The sequence below is a fragment of the Bufo bufo genome, chromosome 10 (assembly GCF_905171765.1).
Source record: "Bufo bufo chromosome 10, aBufBuf1.1, whole genome shotgun sequence".
NCBI classification, from domain to species: Eukaryota; Metazoa; Chordata; class Amphibia; order Anura; family Bufonidae; genus Bufo; species Bufo bufo.
Genome location: NC_053398.1, coordinates 22,827,840 through 22,847,246, shown reverse-complemented (window position 1 = coordinate 22,847,246; position 19,407 = coordinate 22,827,840). Strand labels below are relative to the sequence as shown.

General features: G+C 45.0%; 1 protein-coding gene across 1 annotated transcript in view; it reads right to left on the bottom strand.

Annotated features, from left to right (window-relative positions):
- Positions 1-19,407, bottom strand: part of LOC120980257 (ovochymase-2) — a 38,322-nt gene that overhangs the window by 7,914 nt on the left and 11,001 nt on the right. Inside the window, exons 8-21 of the mRNA XM_040409253.1 lie at positions 18,070-18,096; positions 17,895-17,985; positions 15,591-15,724; positions 12,648-12,788; positions 10,523-10,653; positions 9,009-9,102; positions 7,908-8,039; positions 7,419-7,484; positions 5,384-5,570; positions 5,128-5,197; positions 3,810-3,999; positions 2,384-2,520; positions 1,232-1,391; positions 89-175 (exon numbers count right to left, since the gene is read on the bottom strand). Coding sequence (XP_040265187.1) covers positions 89-175; positions 1,232-1,391; positions 2,384-2,520; positions 3,810-3,999; positions 5,128-5,197; positions 5,384-5,570; positions 7,419-7,484; positions 7,908-8,039; positions 9,009-9,102; positions 10,523-10,653; positions 12,648-12,788; positions 15,591-15,724; positions 17,895-17,985; positions 18,070-18,096 — 1,647 coding nt within the window. The remainder of the gene's footprint in view (positions 1-88; positions 176-1,231; positions 1,392-2,383; positions 2,521-3,809; positions 4,000-5,127; positions 5,198-5,383; positions 5,571-7,418; positions 7,485-7,907; positions 8,040-9,008; positions 9,103-10,522; positions 10,654-12,647; positions 12,789-15,590; positions 15,725-17,894; positions 17,986-18,069; positions 18,097-19,407) is intronic.

The following is a 19,407-nucleotide window of genomic DNA, read 5'->3' as shown; positions in this document are numbered from 1 at the left end:
ACAATAAGCCCCCTTTAAGGTACCCAAGAGCTATCTCTGCTATATCCACCATATACACACGTGTAATGATATAGAAGAAATGAATAACCTGGCAGCAGGGCCTTCTGTTGGGAAAGTTTATTCGGAGGAAAAAGTGGATGATGGGGCTCCGAATCGGTGTCTATGATGCCAGCAACTGCAGATAAAGGTTTAGTCGTTAGTCTTTTTAGTATTATAGGAATGTTATACTGATATAAAAAGCTGAATAACCAAAGAACCAACAGATCAGTATTGAGAAAGTGGTAATATGTTAATCAGTCAGAAAACTGACGACGTAGTGAACTACAAGTATCATAACGGCTACACTCCCACCTCAGAACATATTGCCGATGTCATATAGGATAAGAATAGGAAATAATGCTATAGGATATGGACAAACCTGCAACAATAATCAAATTATAATTATTATCTTGCTGCTGCTGGGTGGTTAGTATTCGCATGTAGCTTTATAGTGGGCCCCCAAAATGAATTTGACTGGTGGGCCCTAGGCACCCCAGTCCGACACGGTTCAGACCCCTCCATGCACATGTAAGCGCGGTTGGTCTGAGGCATGCATGTGTCCTGAACGGGAACAAGGGAGAAAGTTGGCAGCGGCAACCTGTGGCAGCAGCTTATAAAATATTGGGCAGGTTGATATCAAACTACCAATTCTTATCTGCAGGGAAGAGCTGAAAGGCCACTCTACACCAGATGGGCCAATCCTGGTGAAATTGGCAGGTTCAGGTGACATACATCTGAGGCTACATTCACACCACCATATCCGTTTTTCAGATGAGGTCCATGTGCATCCCCCAAAAATCTTGGGCCCCACAGTAAAAATGCCTATTCTTGTCTAAACTTCTGGATGAACTCATGTGTGCCACTGTGGCCAATCAATGGGGTGACCTGTCCCCAATGTGGCACCTGATCCAGCAGTGACATGCCACCTGGGGACACGTTACTGCTGAGGCCAGTGATTAACCACATCAGTGCATGTGACCCCATCCAGAAGTTGACAGACGGGACCAGAAGGAGCACAGCTCGAGCCCTCAGCTCACGGCGGTGGGGGCAGGCAAGTGCATTTTTTTTGTTAGATATGGGGCAATATTGGCCAAATAAAATTAAAAAAAAGGGTATAATGCTGGAATACCCCTTTAAGACTCCTCAAGAAGGCAATGACCAGGTACCTACTGTAAACCAATGGTGCGCTCACCTGAGAGAATAGTTTCCATTATCCATGGAATAAATAAGAAAACGCTGCTGTACACTCCAGCTTTGGGGGTTTCATTGCATCCGACGCCCCGGCTCACAATACCAAAGATAACGTAGATCCCCGGAGCAGACTGACAGACTAGAGGTGCTCCAGACTGTGCCTACAATACATGGACTTATGTTATTCTTATGAAAACCGTTCTTCTGATCTGATAAATTATTCACTTGGAGCAGAGTTCCTGCACTAATTCATTGTATGGACCCACTCGAAAGAGGTCACCTTGACGTGGTGAGAGCGCCTCATAAAATGCGCCTTGTGTACATGTTCATTAAAGTTCAGCGCATGGCATGTGGATGTGCAATTCATGTCTTTTTCTAAATTTTGCAAAAAATTTTTTTAGAGCTGCATGGGAAGCGCAGTTTCCACCATGACTGTAGTAGTGGTTGATGCTGGGTTCTAGTGAGGATGCCAACAAGCCACTCTGCTGCTCATGGCCGGTACCTATATACCCTGGTCATAAAAACTATACCTCTTCCCCAGGAGAAGGGAAACCCAGGAAGGAATATGGTGCATTGCATGGACCCTGTGGACTTATTTTGTAGTTGTGCGTTGGAAACAAGTGCTGGATTATCAGAATTTGTGGATTATCCAGTGCCGGAGGAATTTTTATGAACTTCCAAAGAGAAGTTATAATGTGTAACCGAAGATTCATTCACATGGGAATAAGCAGCACAAAGGAGCCATGAAGTACAGGGACTGGAGCCAGGTCATTGTGCCTCGGAGATGGAGTCCACCATGACACAGCGACTGCCCTCGCTAAGAACAGAAGAGCTTGGCACGGGTACTGAAAAGGTTCACCTGTCACGTAAGACAAGGGAGCGCAGAAGGAGAGATGACTTTTTGAAAGAAAAAGGGATCTCAAGCAAAATCACAATATCAGTAGACCTCACGCCCTGACCCAATAATTCAGTCAACGTCCAATTTCTTTAATGGATTTACCTTTTTTTGTACCATGTCCATTACCAGCTCCTATAAAAGTGAGCAGCCTAGGTGTGCAAAGGGTAATGCCCAGTTAATCTGTTCTAAAGAATACAACCCATTTTTGCTATTGGCGGCTCCTTTCAGGTGTCGAGTCCTCAAAATGGAACTTACCAAGCAAGAAGCATTGTCTTCTTCTGCTATGACTCCAGCACAAAACATCCTATCCGTAATGCCATCATAGTATTTCTTACATACATCATCCATGAGCACCGGAACTTCCAGCTGCTGAAGTTTTGTAGATAATTCCACTAGAAATGAAATATTGTAATATATGTGATCAATGGGAAAACACACATTTCGAAGTAAAGCATTTGAGTTTGGATCCATAACATTACATTCAGTCAATGGATGTTCATATATAGCAGTTGTAAAACTACAATTCCCACCATGCCCTGCTGTAGGCTGATAGCTGTAGGCAGTCCGAGCATGCTGGGAGTTGTAGTTTTGCAACAGCTGGCGAGCCGCAGGTTGGCCATCTCTGATGTATAGGCTTCATTTACATTGTCATCATGGCTTCCTTCCATGATGGATATGATGTGATGGATCCTGTTGGTGGAAACCTGATGAAAATGAAGTGTTAACAAAGCTTTAGTACAAGAACTAGAAATACTAACTAGACCTTCGGAGAACCCCAGAAATCAGATGGTCTTTAGGTGACTTCAAACCCTGTAAATAACAGAAACACGATGAAGTCAAGATTGACTCTCGGCGACCCTTGTCTTGTCTTCTACATGGTGTGCCCATGGTTTTTGTGATTGTATCTGGTCTCATCCTCTTCCCTTTTTTCCTTCGACTGTACAAAGCATACTTGTCTTTACCCAACAGTTGGGTCTTCTGAAAGCTTCAATCTGATTATTTGTGCTCCAAGTAGGTTTAAGACATTTGTTTTGTGAAGGATTCATGCGTTTGTCCTTGTTGACTTCATTATCTTCAAAAGTCTTCACCGCGAAGTTCAAGTGCATCCATATATCTGTTTGTTGTTCTATTTTTGCATTGTCCATCTTTAGAATCCATAAAGACTTCTCCTAAAGTCTCACACTGCGCCGTGCACTTCAGTATCTATCACAGGCGCAGTACAGTAGAGAGGCCTGCAGTACAGAAGAGAACTGCCAGTGAGCCTCTTTCCTGCCTTGCGCCTGCGCTGGATACTGAAGTGCATGGCGCAGCACGAGACTTTAGGAGAAGTCAGGGCCAGAAGTGGTCACATTTACGATGCCTGGTCCTGTCAATCAAAGTGCAGAGGGGGCGGCCGGCGGTTGCAGAGAGAGAGCAGAGCCTCTAGGTGTAACGGTAACGCCCCCATTGCACCTTGAGACTCATTTGCATATATTAAAACATCATTTTTCTCAGCAATGCGGGCACATAGGAACATGGGGCCAACACAGATGTCTTCAGCTGCCAAGGGCACATGTAAGAGGTCAGCCGGTGTCATAGGTACAAATCTGCTGACCCTGTATTCTTTAAGTGTTCCCACTGGCAGTGAACAGAAAAGTAAACCCAATATATTTCATACATATGGAAAATAATGATTGCTCACCATTAAGATCCCATCCAGACACCACACATAGTTTGGATGGTTCCAGCTTGCTATGTCCATCTGGGAGACATATAGGCTGTACATAGGAGTTGTACTGGAATGGCTTTTGTACGTGGATCAGGGCCACGTCATAGTCCTTTGAAAACCGGTTATAATCAGGATGCACAATGACAAACTCCACTGGCCGCTTCTGAAGGGTAATAACAAACACAAAATTTAAGTCAAAGCTGGAAGTTACTCAAGACCTGCTGAGGACCAACCTTACTGCTTTGTACAGTCCTTCTCTGGCCATAAGCTGATCACAGGGTGCCCTCAGTCATCAGTTGCAATTATTCTGCCACCTAGGGGAAGTGAAGCCCATTTGGCACACACTGCCTGATGAAATGTATGGGCTGTTCTTGTGATACATGGATTTGCCTAGCTCCCCAGAGAGAAAGATGCTGTTTATAGCTTCTCTCCTCTATGGTAACAGATGATGGTCCCAAAGGGCCCCAGCCCCCCCCCCCCCCCCTCTATTAAAGGGGTTGTCCCAAGAAAGATATTCTACATTTTCAAACCAGCACCTGGATCTGCATTATACTTTTGTATTTGCATGTAATTTAAAAAAAAATTGTATAGTCACTTACAGTAGCTATTCACCTAAATATATCTGTATAGCGCCACCTGCTGTTTGCCATCTTTCTAAATTCTTTGTCCACCTCACTGAGATGGAAGCATATGCTCAGTTCCATCCTTTAGCTGGCACCAGCTGGAGCAGAAAGGACATGCCCTCTGAGATGCCCCTTGAGCTGACAGCTTGAAATAATTCTAGCAGAACAATTGGAGCAATGAATGAGGAGATCTCTGGATCCATGTGAGGTCCAGGGCTGGTCCTGCCGTGTACTATATGGTGTCTGATTTTCATTTTTTTTGTTACTTTACTCATGGGATAACCCCTTTAAATCCATAATATGGCATTCGAAAATGGGTTCTCTAAACCAGACCTCCAGTAGTACCAAACCCTTGGACTATATACCTTGACCTCAGTGTCATGCAGGATCTGTCTTGTAAAGAGAAGACATTTTTATACCGTAGTAAGAACATTAATTTTGCCACCATTTTTGTAGACAATATTCCACATCCAAATGGTCAAATAGTCTGTGCATCGTCCACCCTAGTACCGTGCCCTTAGGTGGATACGGAAATTTACCGGTATTCATCCTCTCATTAGAATAAAGGGTCTGTGGTAACGTAGATTGGACTCCGTGGGCCAATAACTGTACCAAATATGACGATTCTCATTGCTTACAAGAAAGCAAAAAAACGTAAGTATTCAAACCTGAGCATTTATCGATGACTCCAGATCATGCAGTCCTGCGACAATCAGCCCTACACTGGGGAACTCCTCCCTAAAACAAGATTTAAGGGTAACCGATCAGCAATGGTAAGAATAATTAAATCATTCCAAAATTCAATTCACCAACACCACACGGGTCAAGAAGAAGGTATTCACTGTCAACAAGATATTGTAAACTATACAAGCATAAATACATTAACCAACGTTTCGAGCTTCACCCTAGCACGTGACCACCCACCTGTCTGCAACACAGTTGGCAGATGTAACGACAAAGGTCTTAGAAAGAATTGCTCCATTACACACATGCTTATTACCAAAATTGATGCTGACATGCCAGGGCCATGAGTTAGGCATTGCTTCTTCTGCTTTAATTAAGTTATGATAGATGAACCTGGGTGGCAATGGGGAGACTCCACAACCCTCATCTAAGATAAAATGGTAGACATTGTAAGTGATATAGATACATAAAGTACATGGAACATGACCATCGATCAAGAAGTTTCCCTTCCTTTGAATGACAAGATGATTCGGGGAATACAATATCTTCTTATGGAGAGCACCCTAAATGGCGTCTTATAGGCTAGAAGAAGGTATTCAAATGAGCTCTTAGCAAGCTCTGCCTCCGATGCCACCAGATGTAAGGTGGCTATCCTATAAGTCAATGTTCAACCTTGTAAGAGGCCTTGAGACATGACTTGGATAATAGTTAAGTCAGCATCTCATCTGCAGAGAGCTGTTTCAGGGTGATTGCTCCTCATCAGTGCAGAGCACTGGTTGAGAGGCCTACATCAGGATTTAGGGAATACAATTTCTCCTTATGGAGAGCGCCTTAAATGGCACGCAGAATCGTATAGTTCAGGCAATGCTGGAATTCTGGTACTCTCTGCTCCGCACTGATGAGGGGGGCAATCCCCCAGAAACAGCTGTCTGCAGATGAGATGCTGGCTTAATTTTTATCCAAGTCATGTCTCAAGGCCACACATTGATATTCTACTTTACATCTGGTAGCATTAGAGGCAGACATTGTTACGAGCTCATTTTCTTACCTTCCTATATTGTTATGGGAACCAGCAGATAACAGATCAGCCTCTACACTGGGGGTTCTATGTAAAAAATCCCAACTGTTCTTGGGATATCGGCTTGTTTGGATTCAGTGTTCCCACATTGCCAGATACTGATGATATATCATTGATAAGGCAACCTTGTTCTGAAGATTCAAAACACAGTCGACCCCGAAGGTTCGGACTGGTGATAGCGCTTCTTTTGTGTGTCTTACACCGTAATGGATATTATCAATATATCACTGTTAGGGTATATAGCAGTTTTTAGATGTGCTCTTTGACTCCTCATGCTCTGCAGCTTTAGTAATTCCAGGGAAAAATTCTGTCCCAATAGGCCACATTGTTTCCAGGACTATGCCTCCATTGTGAAAGACACTGCCCCAGATTTACTAATCTTACAAATGGCATAAACTAAAACAGGGTGTCTAGACTGGCACCAGATTTATCAGGCTGGATGATAGATGTGGTGCAGGGATAGACAGTTCAGTCTAGCTTTATGCTAACTATCGAGAAATTGTGACAAAATTCTAGTGCAAAAAGGCAGAATCTTAGGCCACGCGTCTTGCCCTTTCCAATATGTCATGCCCCTTTTAAGCAAGTCGGAAAAAAAAGTGTAGAAACCCTAGTGTGCCAACATTGGTTATGGTTTATGTGATGGACCATGTGATGAGCGCAGTGACGTCATCAAAGGTCCTATTGCTAACAGAAGACAGAAGAGATGCCGGCTGCGCGAACAAGTGGATTAAGGTGAGTTAAAAAAATTTTATTATTTTTTTAACCCCTCCAGCTCTATTGTACTATGCATTCTGTATTCAGAATGCTATTATTTTCCCTTATAACCATGTTATAAGGGAAAATAATACAATCTACACAACCTTGAACCCAAACCTGAACTTCTGTGAAGAAGTTCGGGTCTGGGTAGCACATTCAGTTTTTTTATCACGCGCGTGCAAAACACATTGCACCCGCGCGATAAAAACTCAACAACGGAACGCAATCACAGTCAAAACTGACTGCAATTGCGTTCCTACTCGCGCGGGTTTGCCTCAATGCACCCGGGACGCATCCGGACACGCTCGTCTGCAAGGGGCCTTACTCCGATTTGCAACACATTTTTAGACAGATTTTAGACGAAGGACCATTAGCAAATCTGGGCCAATATAGGCGAATTTGGATCCACGTGCGATACTGGGAGTATAGAAAATTACTTACCAAAGTGTTGCATTGCATCTTGATTTTTTCGTGGCTGATTGTTTCCTTTCTCAGACATAACAGGACCTGGAATATGGGAACAGATCATAGATAATTACATTATTGTCTAAATTAACAATATTCATAGTGATCAAGGAAGCCAATTACTGCCTATGGGACCACTCCCTTCATATATAGAATATCTTGCAAAAATGTACATTTTTTGCAAAATTTTTTGGTACTATTACTCAGATTGTAAGCTCTTGCGAGCAGAGCCCTCCTTTCTCCTCTTTTAATTGTCGATTTGTTTGTTGCTGTGTAGTGCATGATTTTGTTTGTACACGAACCCTCTGATTGTAAAGCGCTGCGGAATATTTTTGCGCTGTATATGATTATTATTAAATCTATTGACTACTAATGTTGGACGCAATTTGGGGAAACCCGTTCCGTCCTATGCATGTACATAAAATGGGAATATTTTTAAGTGCAGAAAAAAAATTGGATGCTTACTAGATGGAAGCACAAATGAAATGACTGCTTGGAACCCCAAGTAATTGGCGCTATAATCAGAGGTAAATGTAATCTGCATGACGTTAGAGACACTTAGAACCGGGTCGGGAAGTGCAAATCCACAGAAGAATCCTGAAAAAAAAAAAAAAGAAGAATGTTACAACCTGTCTCTGTGATCGAGCTATCGAGGTCTAACAATCCTAGCAATGCAAATTTTAAATTGATGGCCATCGACGTGTGTGATTGGTGGAGGTGCCACCCAGGGGCGGACTGGCCATAGAACCTACAGGGAAATTTCACGCTTTGGTCGCTTAAGTCCTCTACATGGTCGCCAGTCAGGTACATAATGATCTGATCTTGTCAGCATTAATTAAAGGGGTTATTCCCGGGGCACCCACATCACTCCAGGGTGCAGCCCAGAGGCAGCCGCGATGGGAGACGCAGCCAATTGCTGACCAGTGGGGAGCCTAGGATTGGGCCAACCAAAGGATAGTCCATCAGTATAAATGCCAGAAAGCCATGAAGTTTCATCTTTAAAAAGAAATAATGGAGGCACTAAAATAAGACTTTTCAAATGTAATTTGAAAGTTTTTTTCCCATGAAAAGTATTCCTACGCAATTAATAGGGCATAGCAATAAGAACACTTTAAAAAAAAAAATAATAAAAAATATATATATATATATATATATATATATAATTACGTTTTCCTCTCTGGTAGCGCCCCCTGCTGTTTATCATTCTGGTCCACCTGCTCCCTCCCATCATTTCAAGCATAGCAATCTCCTAGCGAAGCAGCCATTCATTCATCCATACTTCTAAAAACATAGAAATATATATCTATAGAGAGAGGGGAGAAGGGAATTGTGGGGGCACTACCTACCATATGTATCTCCGGGGCTAAGTGTGAGGGACTATTTTTCATGCAAGAAGGGAAGGGGTTAAGAAGAAATGCAATGCAGATGCTTGCTACTGCACGCCCACAGAAAAGGAAGAAAGTCCTTCAGATAAGGGAGTTAAAAATAAATAAAAAGTTGTACATTTGTGGGATAACCCCTTTAAAGCAATAGGCTGAAATATGTGCAGCCACCACAAGTGCTGACCTGCAACCATGGTTCCTTGCAAGTCATGATAGACAACGAGGCGATCAAAAATGCACCCTTCACTGGGTTCAACCTCAAATACTAGAAAGGTTATCTGGAAAAAATGCACAAAAAAATGACAATATGAGTAATGGTTCAAGTGATGAAGATGAGACGGATCGTGTGATTGTGGCCAATTTTACTTGACTCAACACAGGAAGCTGAGTAAATTCATTGGATTGAATTAAAGGGGTTCTGCACTTTGTTTAAACTGATGATCTATCCTCTGGATAGATCATCAGCATCTGATTGGTGGGGTCTGATACCCGGGACCCCCGCCGATCAGCTGTTTGAGAAGGCAGCGACGCTCCAGGAGCGCCACGGCCTTCTCACTGTTTACCGCCGGCCCAGTGACATCACGACTAGTATCGATGGCCTGGGCGGGGCTAAGCTCTGTTCACTTGAATGGAGCTTAGCCCCGCCCAGGCCAGTTGATACTAGTCGTGATGTCACTGGGCCGGCGGTAAACAGTGAGGAGGCCGCGGCACAGCAGATCGGTGGGGGTCCCGGGTGTCAGTCCCCCGCCGATCAGATGCTGATGATCTATCCAGAGGATAGATCATCAGTTTAAACAAAGTGCAGAACCCCTTTAAAGTTTGCCAAAGTAAAATATTGATGGCCTATCCTCAGGATAGGTGATCAGTATCTGATTGGTGAGGGTCCCACTCCCAGCACCATGGTCGATCAGCTGTTTGAAGAGGCCATGGCACTCTGGTTGGCACTGCGGCCTCTTCCTAGGTCAGGGACGTTACGTTCACCCGTCACATGACCTGGCTCAGTCCGATTCAAGAGAAAGCACAATGGGCTGCAGTACCAAGCACAGCCACTATGTTGCGCTGTGAGGAGCACCGCAACCTCGTCAATCAGCTGATGAGCAGAGGTGCTGGGAGTCAGACCCCCAATGACGAGATATTAATGACCTATCCTGAGGATCGGTCACCAATATTCTACTCCATGAAAACCCATTTAACCCTTGCATTTTCGTAATAAATGAAAACCCTTCTGCAAATGCAACTGGCCTGGCCATCAACTGTAATTCCTGGGGCCCATACGATTCTCCTGCAAATGCATGGCTGTCCACATGATACATGGACGAGCCAGATCCACCAGACTGGAAGCCACTAATACTCTGTGGTTGTCCATTCTGGTTCACAGAGGGTGTCCCAAGCAAGAGACCCACTCTCGCCCCTTTTGACATCCATATGTCCTACTGGGGTATATAGACATTAGACTGCTTTCTTTCTTGGACCAGCGCCACCCTGGTCAATGGCTTATCTCAAGTATTACAAGTTCAGCTCCATTTAAATGAATGGATCTGACCTACAATTTGCAATCACAAATCAATGAGAAAATTAAAATGTCTTAAACATTCTTCTAACGATTCAGATGTTCTTCGCTGCTTTTATACCTTGTAATAATATAGATATGATCATTATTATGAGGACTGGTAATATCCCTTTAATTGCGTCGATTACCTTAATGATGTGATTCGCCGGACTGTGCACAACCCACTGACAATTGGCATGGCTGCTGTACAAAAGGGGATGATTCATAGTTTGGATTTCTCCTTCCTCAAAGATAACAGCAACCGATCCACAGTCAGAATCTAAAAGGATGTTAAAAATATAGACACGGAAATGTGGCAACACACGGAACTGTCCATCACTATACAAACAGCAAAGCAAAGTCTTTGGAACTGTATAGAGGTGTATACAGGATAAACCTGCGCTCAAGGATGTACTAAGATCAACATTTTGTGTCTGTAGCTTTAGCGCACTACAGATCAGGGGCGTAGTGAGGGCAGCTGGGGCACATGCCCCGGGCACAGAGGCTGCGGGGACGCACCCACCGGGCAGTTTGTTTACATAGTGAAGAAGGGAGCCGTCCACTCCCCGGTTCACTGTTCCGCTGAGCTCCCGCGCTCCCCAGCAGGCCGCACATTGCGCTGATGGCTGTTTGGGAGGAGCGGTGAACACCCGGGAATCAGTCTCCTGCAGCGCAATGTGTGTGAGCACGTCGTACTACTGCTGGGAACCTGGGAGGTGACAATCATCCGGGAAACAGGTGAGCTGGAGAAGGCACTAGGGGCCAAAGGGGGGCACAAGGTGGACATAACTACAGAGAGGGGGCACAAAGGTGGGCATTACTAATGTGAAGGGGCCACAAAGAGGACATAACTACTGTGAAAGGGCCACAAGGAGGACATAACTACTGTGAGGGGAACACAAAGGTGGGCATAATTACTGTGAAGGGGCCACAAGAAGGACATAACTACTGTGAAGGGGGCACGAAGGTGGGCATAACTACTGTGAAGGGGACACAAAGGTGGACATAACTACTGTGAAGGGGACACAAAGGTGGACATAACTACTGTGAAGGGGCCAAAAGGTGGACATAACTACTGTGAAAGGGCCAAAAGGTGGACTTAACTACTGTGAGGGGAACACAAAGGTGGGCATAATTACTGTGAAGGGGCCACAAAAAGGACATAACTACTGTGAAGGGGGCACGAAGGTTGACATAACTACTGTAAGGGGGCACAAAGGTAGGTATAACTACTGTGAAGGGGCCACAAGGAGGACATAACTACTGTGAAGGGGACACAAGGAGGACATAACTACTGTGAAGGGGACACAAGAAGGACATAACTACTGTGAAGGGGACACAAGGAGGACATAACTACTGTGAAGGGGGCACAAAGGTGGGCATAACTACTGTGAAAGGGCCAAAAGGTGGACATAACTACTGTGAAGGGGCCAAAAGGTGGACACAACTACTGTGAGGGGAACACAAAGGTGGGCATAATTACTGTGAAGGGGCCACAAGAAGGACATAACTACTGTGAAAGGGGCACGAAGGTTGGCATAACTACTGTAAGGGGGCACAAAGGTAGGTATAACTACTGTGAAGGGGCCACAAGGAGGACATACCTACTGTGAAGGGGACACAAGGAGGACATAACTACTGTGAAGGGGACACAAAGGTGGGCATAATTACTGTGAAGGGGCCACAAGGAGGACATAACTACTGTGAAGGGGACACAAAGGGTAGGTTCAGAAAAACTGCAGCCCTGGTTCTGGCATATGCCAAACACCAATGGCTCCTACTGGATCCCATTCATCATAATGGGATCTGGCAGGTTTCTATTCTTTTGGGCAAAATACTGCTACATGCGGCTTCTTTTTTTTGTATATTTTTGGCGGATTCTGCAACAGAGGCTCCTGCTGGAACTTTTGCCGCAGATGTGTACCCCCTTAAAGGGGCTGTTTCATCTTAGACATTGGTGGTATATCACTGGGATATGCTACCAATGTCAGAGAGGTGTGGGTCTGGAGTCTTATGGCTGTTAATTCCACGTGATGGTGGCACTAAGGGTTGTGGCAGGTGTCCTGTGGCATAGGACATCTTCCACACACCAGGTGACTTGGTCTGTCCTGACTTACTGAATATTTTACATACCCTGGGAGAGATGCTATTGCGCTTTACCCTTCCATTTTAGATTTTTTGGTGGCTTCATAGGTAAATAGTTTATTCCATGTTGTACTTTCACCATGTCATTACAATTTGTCTAGAAAAGGTTTACAACGGCTACAGCATCACCTGGATATGTGTTCGGTTCTACTGCCTGATAAAAGAGTGAGAATCCAGTCTTGTATTCCTGAAAGTCAGAGATGAACTTCAGAGTGATGCTTGCATCAGCGATCAGTAATGGCCGAGGCCTGACATCGCCGCAGAATTTCCCTGCAATCAAGATGAAATGTCAGTCGCTCCACATTCCCTTTGCTATAGAGCTGGTTGGCGTGCTGCATTTTCATGTCCTGGGGGTACTATAATTAGTGCATTGTTATATTGTATTTCATATGCGAACCCCCCCCCCCCCCCCTCCTTCTCCCAGGGCCGATCGGGCCGATAGTGTCGGTACTGGTAAAGTTCAACTGTGTTTACTTGAATAAACTTGTGTCATCCAAACAATACTTGATCTTTCTCTTGGCTCCGGCAGGCGAAGGGTAAACTAATAGGTAAACTTTATAAACATTTTTTACTTTGCTTTATCTCTCTGCTTCTGTGCTGATCTTTGGCTTCAGTCTGGTTACTGAACTTTCTAGCAGTTCTGGTACCGTTGAATTGGCTGCCTGTGGCCATTGACCCCCTCATAATACTCAGTCTATGAACTTCCTGGAGCCGGGGTGCTTTACAAGCTGCTTCCCGGGGCTCCTGCAGCAGGAGGAGAGGAAGCACCAGCCAGGGCTCCTGCTCTTGTAACCGATTTTCAATAGTGATTAAGTATTCTCCTGCCTCAAGTGACGTCTCAAGTGAAGCTCAACAGTAAAGTGAACTGCTCTAACCAGCATCTACAGACACTGCAGTACGGTGAGGGACTACGGCTAAGACACCCATCACCCAGAACATTACTAGGCAAGTACAAGCTCAGCCATCCAACCTGCCTTGCTGTTGCCAGAGAGAATTGCACTTGGAAATTGCTGTTATTGAAGTTCTATGTCGCACTTAGTAAAAAAGACTTTGATACGTTTAATTCTGGCCTCCTTCTTCAGTATTATACTTCCGCTGCACAGATCCCCAGGGGGCAATGGCCTGAGGGAGTACGCCGTGACACACCTCATCAGGGCTACTACCACTCCTATGCACAGGCTCCTCAGGGGGTCACTGCGTAGTAGAAGTCTTGTATGAATACAAGAAAACCAAAAGATTTGCCGGACCTTACAGAAAATAATTGTATATCTGGCAAGTAAATTTATTTGGATTGATAAGAGTACAAGATCAAGGAGTCCGCTTAATGCCACCAACCACAGCACAGACTTAAGGTACCTTCACACGAGGCGATGATTGAGTCGTTTCAAAATGACCCTTTAAAACGTTCACAAAATCGTAATTTCGATCGCATATGCCATCGTTTATAAAGTAGACTATTGCATTTACTCAAAGCAAAATTTGAGTGGCGTGCTTAAAGGGGTTCTGCACTTTCATCTATCCAGAGGATAGATCATCAGTTAAATGAAAGTGCAGAACCCCTTTAAACACTCTCACGGTGTAATCGTCTGTAATCGTGCGTGCAGTGAACGATTCCCGTTTACACGTATGAAATCATTGACGTCCAATGATGATTTTTGTGCCCACACAATCAAACCAACGAGAAATCTACCCATTATCGCCCTCCGGGGTGGCTAGGCCCCGACATAATGATGGATCACAGTCACAAAAGGGCCCCCTAGGTCCAGTAGAATTTCTGATGCAATTAAATAGGACATGGACCTGTTTTGTACAGGTTCAAGGTGAGTTTCATTTGCTCTTGTAGGCTCAAGGTGGTCCAGTCTAAAGATGGAATTAGACGCACCAATAATCGTCCAGGTCATCAGGAAAGACCTTCCCGATCATCTGGCCATCTAAATGTGCCACCGTTCACCCGATCGGGTGATCCTGTCGTTCATGCAGGCACCACCCATCATGGCTTCTGGGCAGCAGATTGTGTGGTCTAAATAGCAATCTGCTGCTTGGAAACCATGATTCTGTATGAGGACGAGAGACCGTAATAGCTATTCCCCGTCCTCATACTGTGGAGGAGATCGCAGTATGTAAATGTGTCTCCTTCACTGAACGAGCAGCCGACTGTCGGGAAGGAACGCTTCCTTCTAGACAATCGGCCGCTTAGTCGGCTCATGTAAATCCACCTTAAAGGGGTTTTCTCATCTCAGACAATGAGGGCATATCGCTAGGATACCGCTGGGACCCGCACCTATATCGAGAACAGAGCCCCGTTGCATGCGCAGCCGCCCTCCATTCATTTCTATAGGGCCGCCGAAAATAGCCTAGCGCTGGCTCGGCTATTTCTGTCTGCCCCATAGAAATTAATGGGAGCATGGGCCGCGCATGCGCTGCATGCTCCCATTCACTACTATGGGAGAGGCAGGGAATAGCGCTTGGTGGTGGACGGACCCCAGGAAACCTGGGGTCCTCCAGCCACAGCTCTCCCCGCTCCGTTCTCGATATAGGTGCAGGTCCCAGCGGTGGGACCCGCACCTATCAGACAATGGGGGTATATCCTAGCGATATGCCCCAATTGTCTAAGATGGGAATACCCCTTTAAGGGATACAGTCGTGTGCATGAGCCCTAAGACTGGGTACAATAAGAACTTCTGTGAGAAAAGTGGAAAATAATTCAAGAACTAATATGTTTTACCGACATAAGGCGCATGTCCTGGAGAAGCAGCATATGCCCCATTCTCACATAGGTGGTGAGAACATACATGACACCTATAGTGTTAGCAAACAGGGGACCTGGAAATGGACCTGGGGTGAGGTAGGGTTCACCACTGTGGCTCAGAGATGGGCTGTGGCGGTATGAACCAATGCCTGGATGGGGCAATATTTTTACTTTTGCTATGACTTGACTTGTTCTCTTTGGTCTCTATGACCTATGAGCCATTTTGAAGGCAACCTGTATAGCAATCTATGAATGCAATACATCACCAGTTGTCGGCACCAGACATTAGCTCTCCATCTGGATAAGCACAGTATTAGACTCACCAATGAGACGTCCTAATGAGGAATAGATCACCAGATAATCTAGGTCACAAGAATAATCCCACTCAACGTTGAAGCTTTTGAAGGTCAGAAGAATGTGCTTTCCTCTAGGGACGATAATTGTCCATATGCACTTTCTAAGGAAAAGAAAAATTTTAGACTACAACTAAAAATGTCCCATCAAGACCCAATCGCAGGACCGCTGGAGGTGACACCAGTCACACCAAATTCTGGTATGTCCTGTGGAGGAGGAAGTGGCAGGCACATCACAAGGCATCCCATATTACATTATGGGGGCACTGTGGAAAGGGGATGCATTTTGCCAGGCGCCATGTTTGCCTTGGGCACTAGTTGTAGCAGTCCTGAATCGAGTAACCTCAAAGATGATATTATGACACTGGCTGACCTGTTACATGTGCGCTCGGCAGCTGAAGGCATCTGTGTTGGTCCCATGTTCATATGTGCCTGCATTGCTGTGAAAAATTATGTTTTAATATATGCAAATGAGCCTCTAGGAGCAACGGGGGCGTTACCATTACACCTAGAGGCTCTGCTCTCTCTGCAACTGCCGCACCCTCTGCACTTTGACAGGGCCTTGCAGTGTAAAAGTTGTCATGCTTGGCCCTGTCAAGTGCAGAGGGTGCGGCAGTTGCAGAGACAGCAGAGCCTCTAGGTGTAACGGCAACGCCCCCGTTGCTCCTAGTAGCTAATTTGCATATATTAAAGAAGACCTTTTACCTGTTTTGACATTACAGTATCAATACCTGGCACTGTAGGGCATCGCTAAATGTTTTCAGATCCGTTGCTCCACCCCCTGCCATGTTTTGCCGCCCTGTATGCTAATTAATAGCATTGGCACAGGGAGGAGGAGACGGCCGTGTTTCTCAGGGGGCGCCTCCTTCTCCCTGGCTGTGGTGTGGTCAGCATACAGGGCAGTAAAACACAACGGGGGGCATAGCGCAGCAACGGAGCAGCGCATCAGTAAAAAAAAAATAGCAATATGACATGTAGTTAACATGCCTTGCAGTGCCAGGTATTGATATTGCAATGCGGACACATATGAACATGAGAACAACACAGATGCCTTCAGCTGCCAAGTGCACATGTAACAGGTCAGCCAGTGTCATAGGGACAAAACTGCTGACAGATGCCCTTAAGAGAAATCCTCTGTACCTAGATCGGCAAGGAGTGTGGCAGTGTGGCTTAGCGCAAAGGGGCGTCACTTAGCAAAGGGCACGACCACCGATGCAACATTTTCCACCAAAACTTGTACCACAATTCTGGCAAAAAATCCTTTCACGATCTAAGCCGCCCAATAGTTGGAAAAAGTTAGACAAAATTGTCTATCTCTGCACTAGGCTTGGACCGGCCTAGAGGGGAGCAGGTGAATCCACCGCTGCGCCCCTGAGCATGGTGGGCCCCTAGTCCACAGCCTCTGCACAAGTAGCACATGACACAGTAGGCTGACTGAACTACATATAGGCAGCACACAACACCTCAACCAGCCTATGTCCACATAAAAAATTGGGTAGGTTAACAGACTACTCGGTGTATTATTATAGAAGCCTCAGTTGGCCGAGATGACTTCCATGCCAGACAGTATTCTCTTTTCCCAGAGACCTGCCCCACTGAAGTCCCTGCAGGGACCCCCGTTAATAGTCATCTTGCAGCATCTTACTGTTGCAGGTAATATATGCATGTAGCTGTACATTGGGTCCCCAGAACGAATTTTACTGGTGGGCCCTAGGCACCCCAGTCCAATACTGCTCTGCACCAAATTTATTCTCCAGCCCCTCCATTAGATGCAGGTCTAGACAGCCTGTCCAAGCTTAAAGGGGTTCTGCAGTTTTTTTAAACTGATGATTTATCCCCGGGACCCCCGCCGATCAGCTGTTTGAGAAGGCAGCGGCGCTCCAGCAGCGCCACAGCCTTCTCACTGTTTACCGCAGGCCCAGTGACGTCTCGACTAGTATCAATGGCCTAAGCTCCATTCAAGTGAGCAGAGCTTAGCCCCGCCCAGGACAGTTGATACTGGTCGTGACGTCACTGGACCTGTGGTAAACAGTGAGAAGGCTGCGGCGCTGCTGGAGCGCCGCTACCTTCTCAAACAGCTGATCGGCGGGGGTCCCGGGTGTCCGATCCCCGCCGATCAGATGCTGATGATCTATCCAGAGGATAGATCATCAGTTTAAAAAAACTGTAGAACCCCTTTATTTATAGCATTAGAAAATCTGTCCTGTACTCTACAAAAGTTTTGACAATCACACTTGTATCCCCAAGTGTTAAATTGTGCCTAAACATACTCACTCATTATTGGAGTAATATTTCCTGTAGCTTGTCGGAAGTAGTATTTCCCCCGTGGTTCCCTTCTCAATCCCATCATTGGCACTGCACTGCACTGTACGTATGATACGACAGAAATCTCTTGTAATCATGTGCGGTTCATGTTATTCAGTGAGGAGGGCAAGCAGATAGGATTTACCTTGATACGTTGGAAAATCAGGTTTGTCTAGTGAAAACAAAGGGATAAAGAAGATACATGAGTCGAAGGAAAAATGTAGGGTTCGTCAGTCTTCACGTTGAATATATATCAGTAGAGGGTTGTACCCTTTTAGCCATCAGTGGAAATAATACACAGTGTACAGTTAAAGGGACATTCCAGTCTAAAGCACTTATCACCTACCCATTGGACTGGTGTTAGAGCATAGCATTTTAAAAGTTTTATTTGTAAGAAAAAAATAGGTACATGGTTTTCTGGGTATAATATTTTAAAGCCTCTCCATGTATTCTACTTTCTGTACATCTCCTCTGTCTGGACTTTTAGCATGGCGGAGAGTCTCACTTAGGACCATCTTTCAGACCAGCAGTAAGACCAGGGAGGAGTGAGGGGCGGCAACTCGAATTAGAGCAGTAGATTTCCAGTGGCGTGGTTGGCCAGGGCTTCTCAAATTATACCAATCAACACAATCATCTTCTTATTTAGGTCCAGTGCCGACATTAAAAGAAATAACCAGAAATTCTTTAAAAAAATTCTATGAATATTGCCTTTAAAAATACTCCTTTCTGATGGAAGTTAAAGGTGCACACATGTTCTTTAGGACCCCTGAGGTCTTTTACCGCATGGCCAAAAAACAAAATCGAATGTCTCTTGTTCAATCATTTCAGGAACACAAACATCATAGAGGTGTTCTACAGCCATTGCTTTAACACAAACATCTAAGGTCTCTTCTTCAGTCAATACATAAAATCTGAGGTCATTTCTTCAGTCAACGTATGATCACAAACATCTGAAGTATCTTCTTCATTCTTCGCATGAACACAAACATCTGGTATTGTTTCTTCAGTCAGTGTATGACCACAAACATCTGAGGGGTCCTCTTTAGTCAATGCATGAACACAAACATCTGCAATCTCTTCTTCAGTTGTTGCATGAACACATCTAAGGTCTCTTGTTCAGTCATTTCAGGAACACAAACATCATAGAGGTGTTCTACAGCCATTGCATTGACACAAACATCTAAGGTCTCTTCTTCAGTCAATACATAACCACAAAAATATGAGGTCATTTCTTCAGTCAACGTATGATCACAAACATCTGAAGTATCTTCTTCATTCTATGCATGAACACAAACATCTGGTATCGTTTCTTCATTGAGTGTATGAACAGAAACATCTGAGGTGTTTTCTACAGCGATTGCATTAACACAAAGATCTAAGGTCTCTTCTTTAGTCAATGTGTGATCACAAACATCTGAGGTCGTTTCTTCAGCCAGTGTACGATCACAAACATCTGAAGTATCTTCTTCAGACGGCACATGAA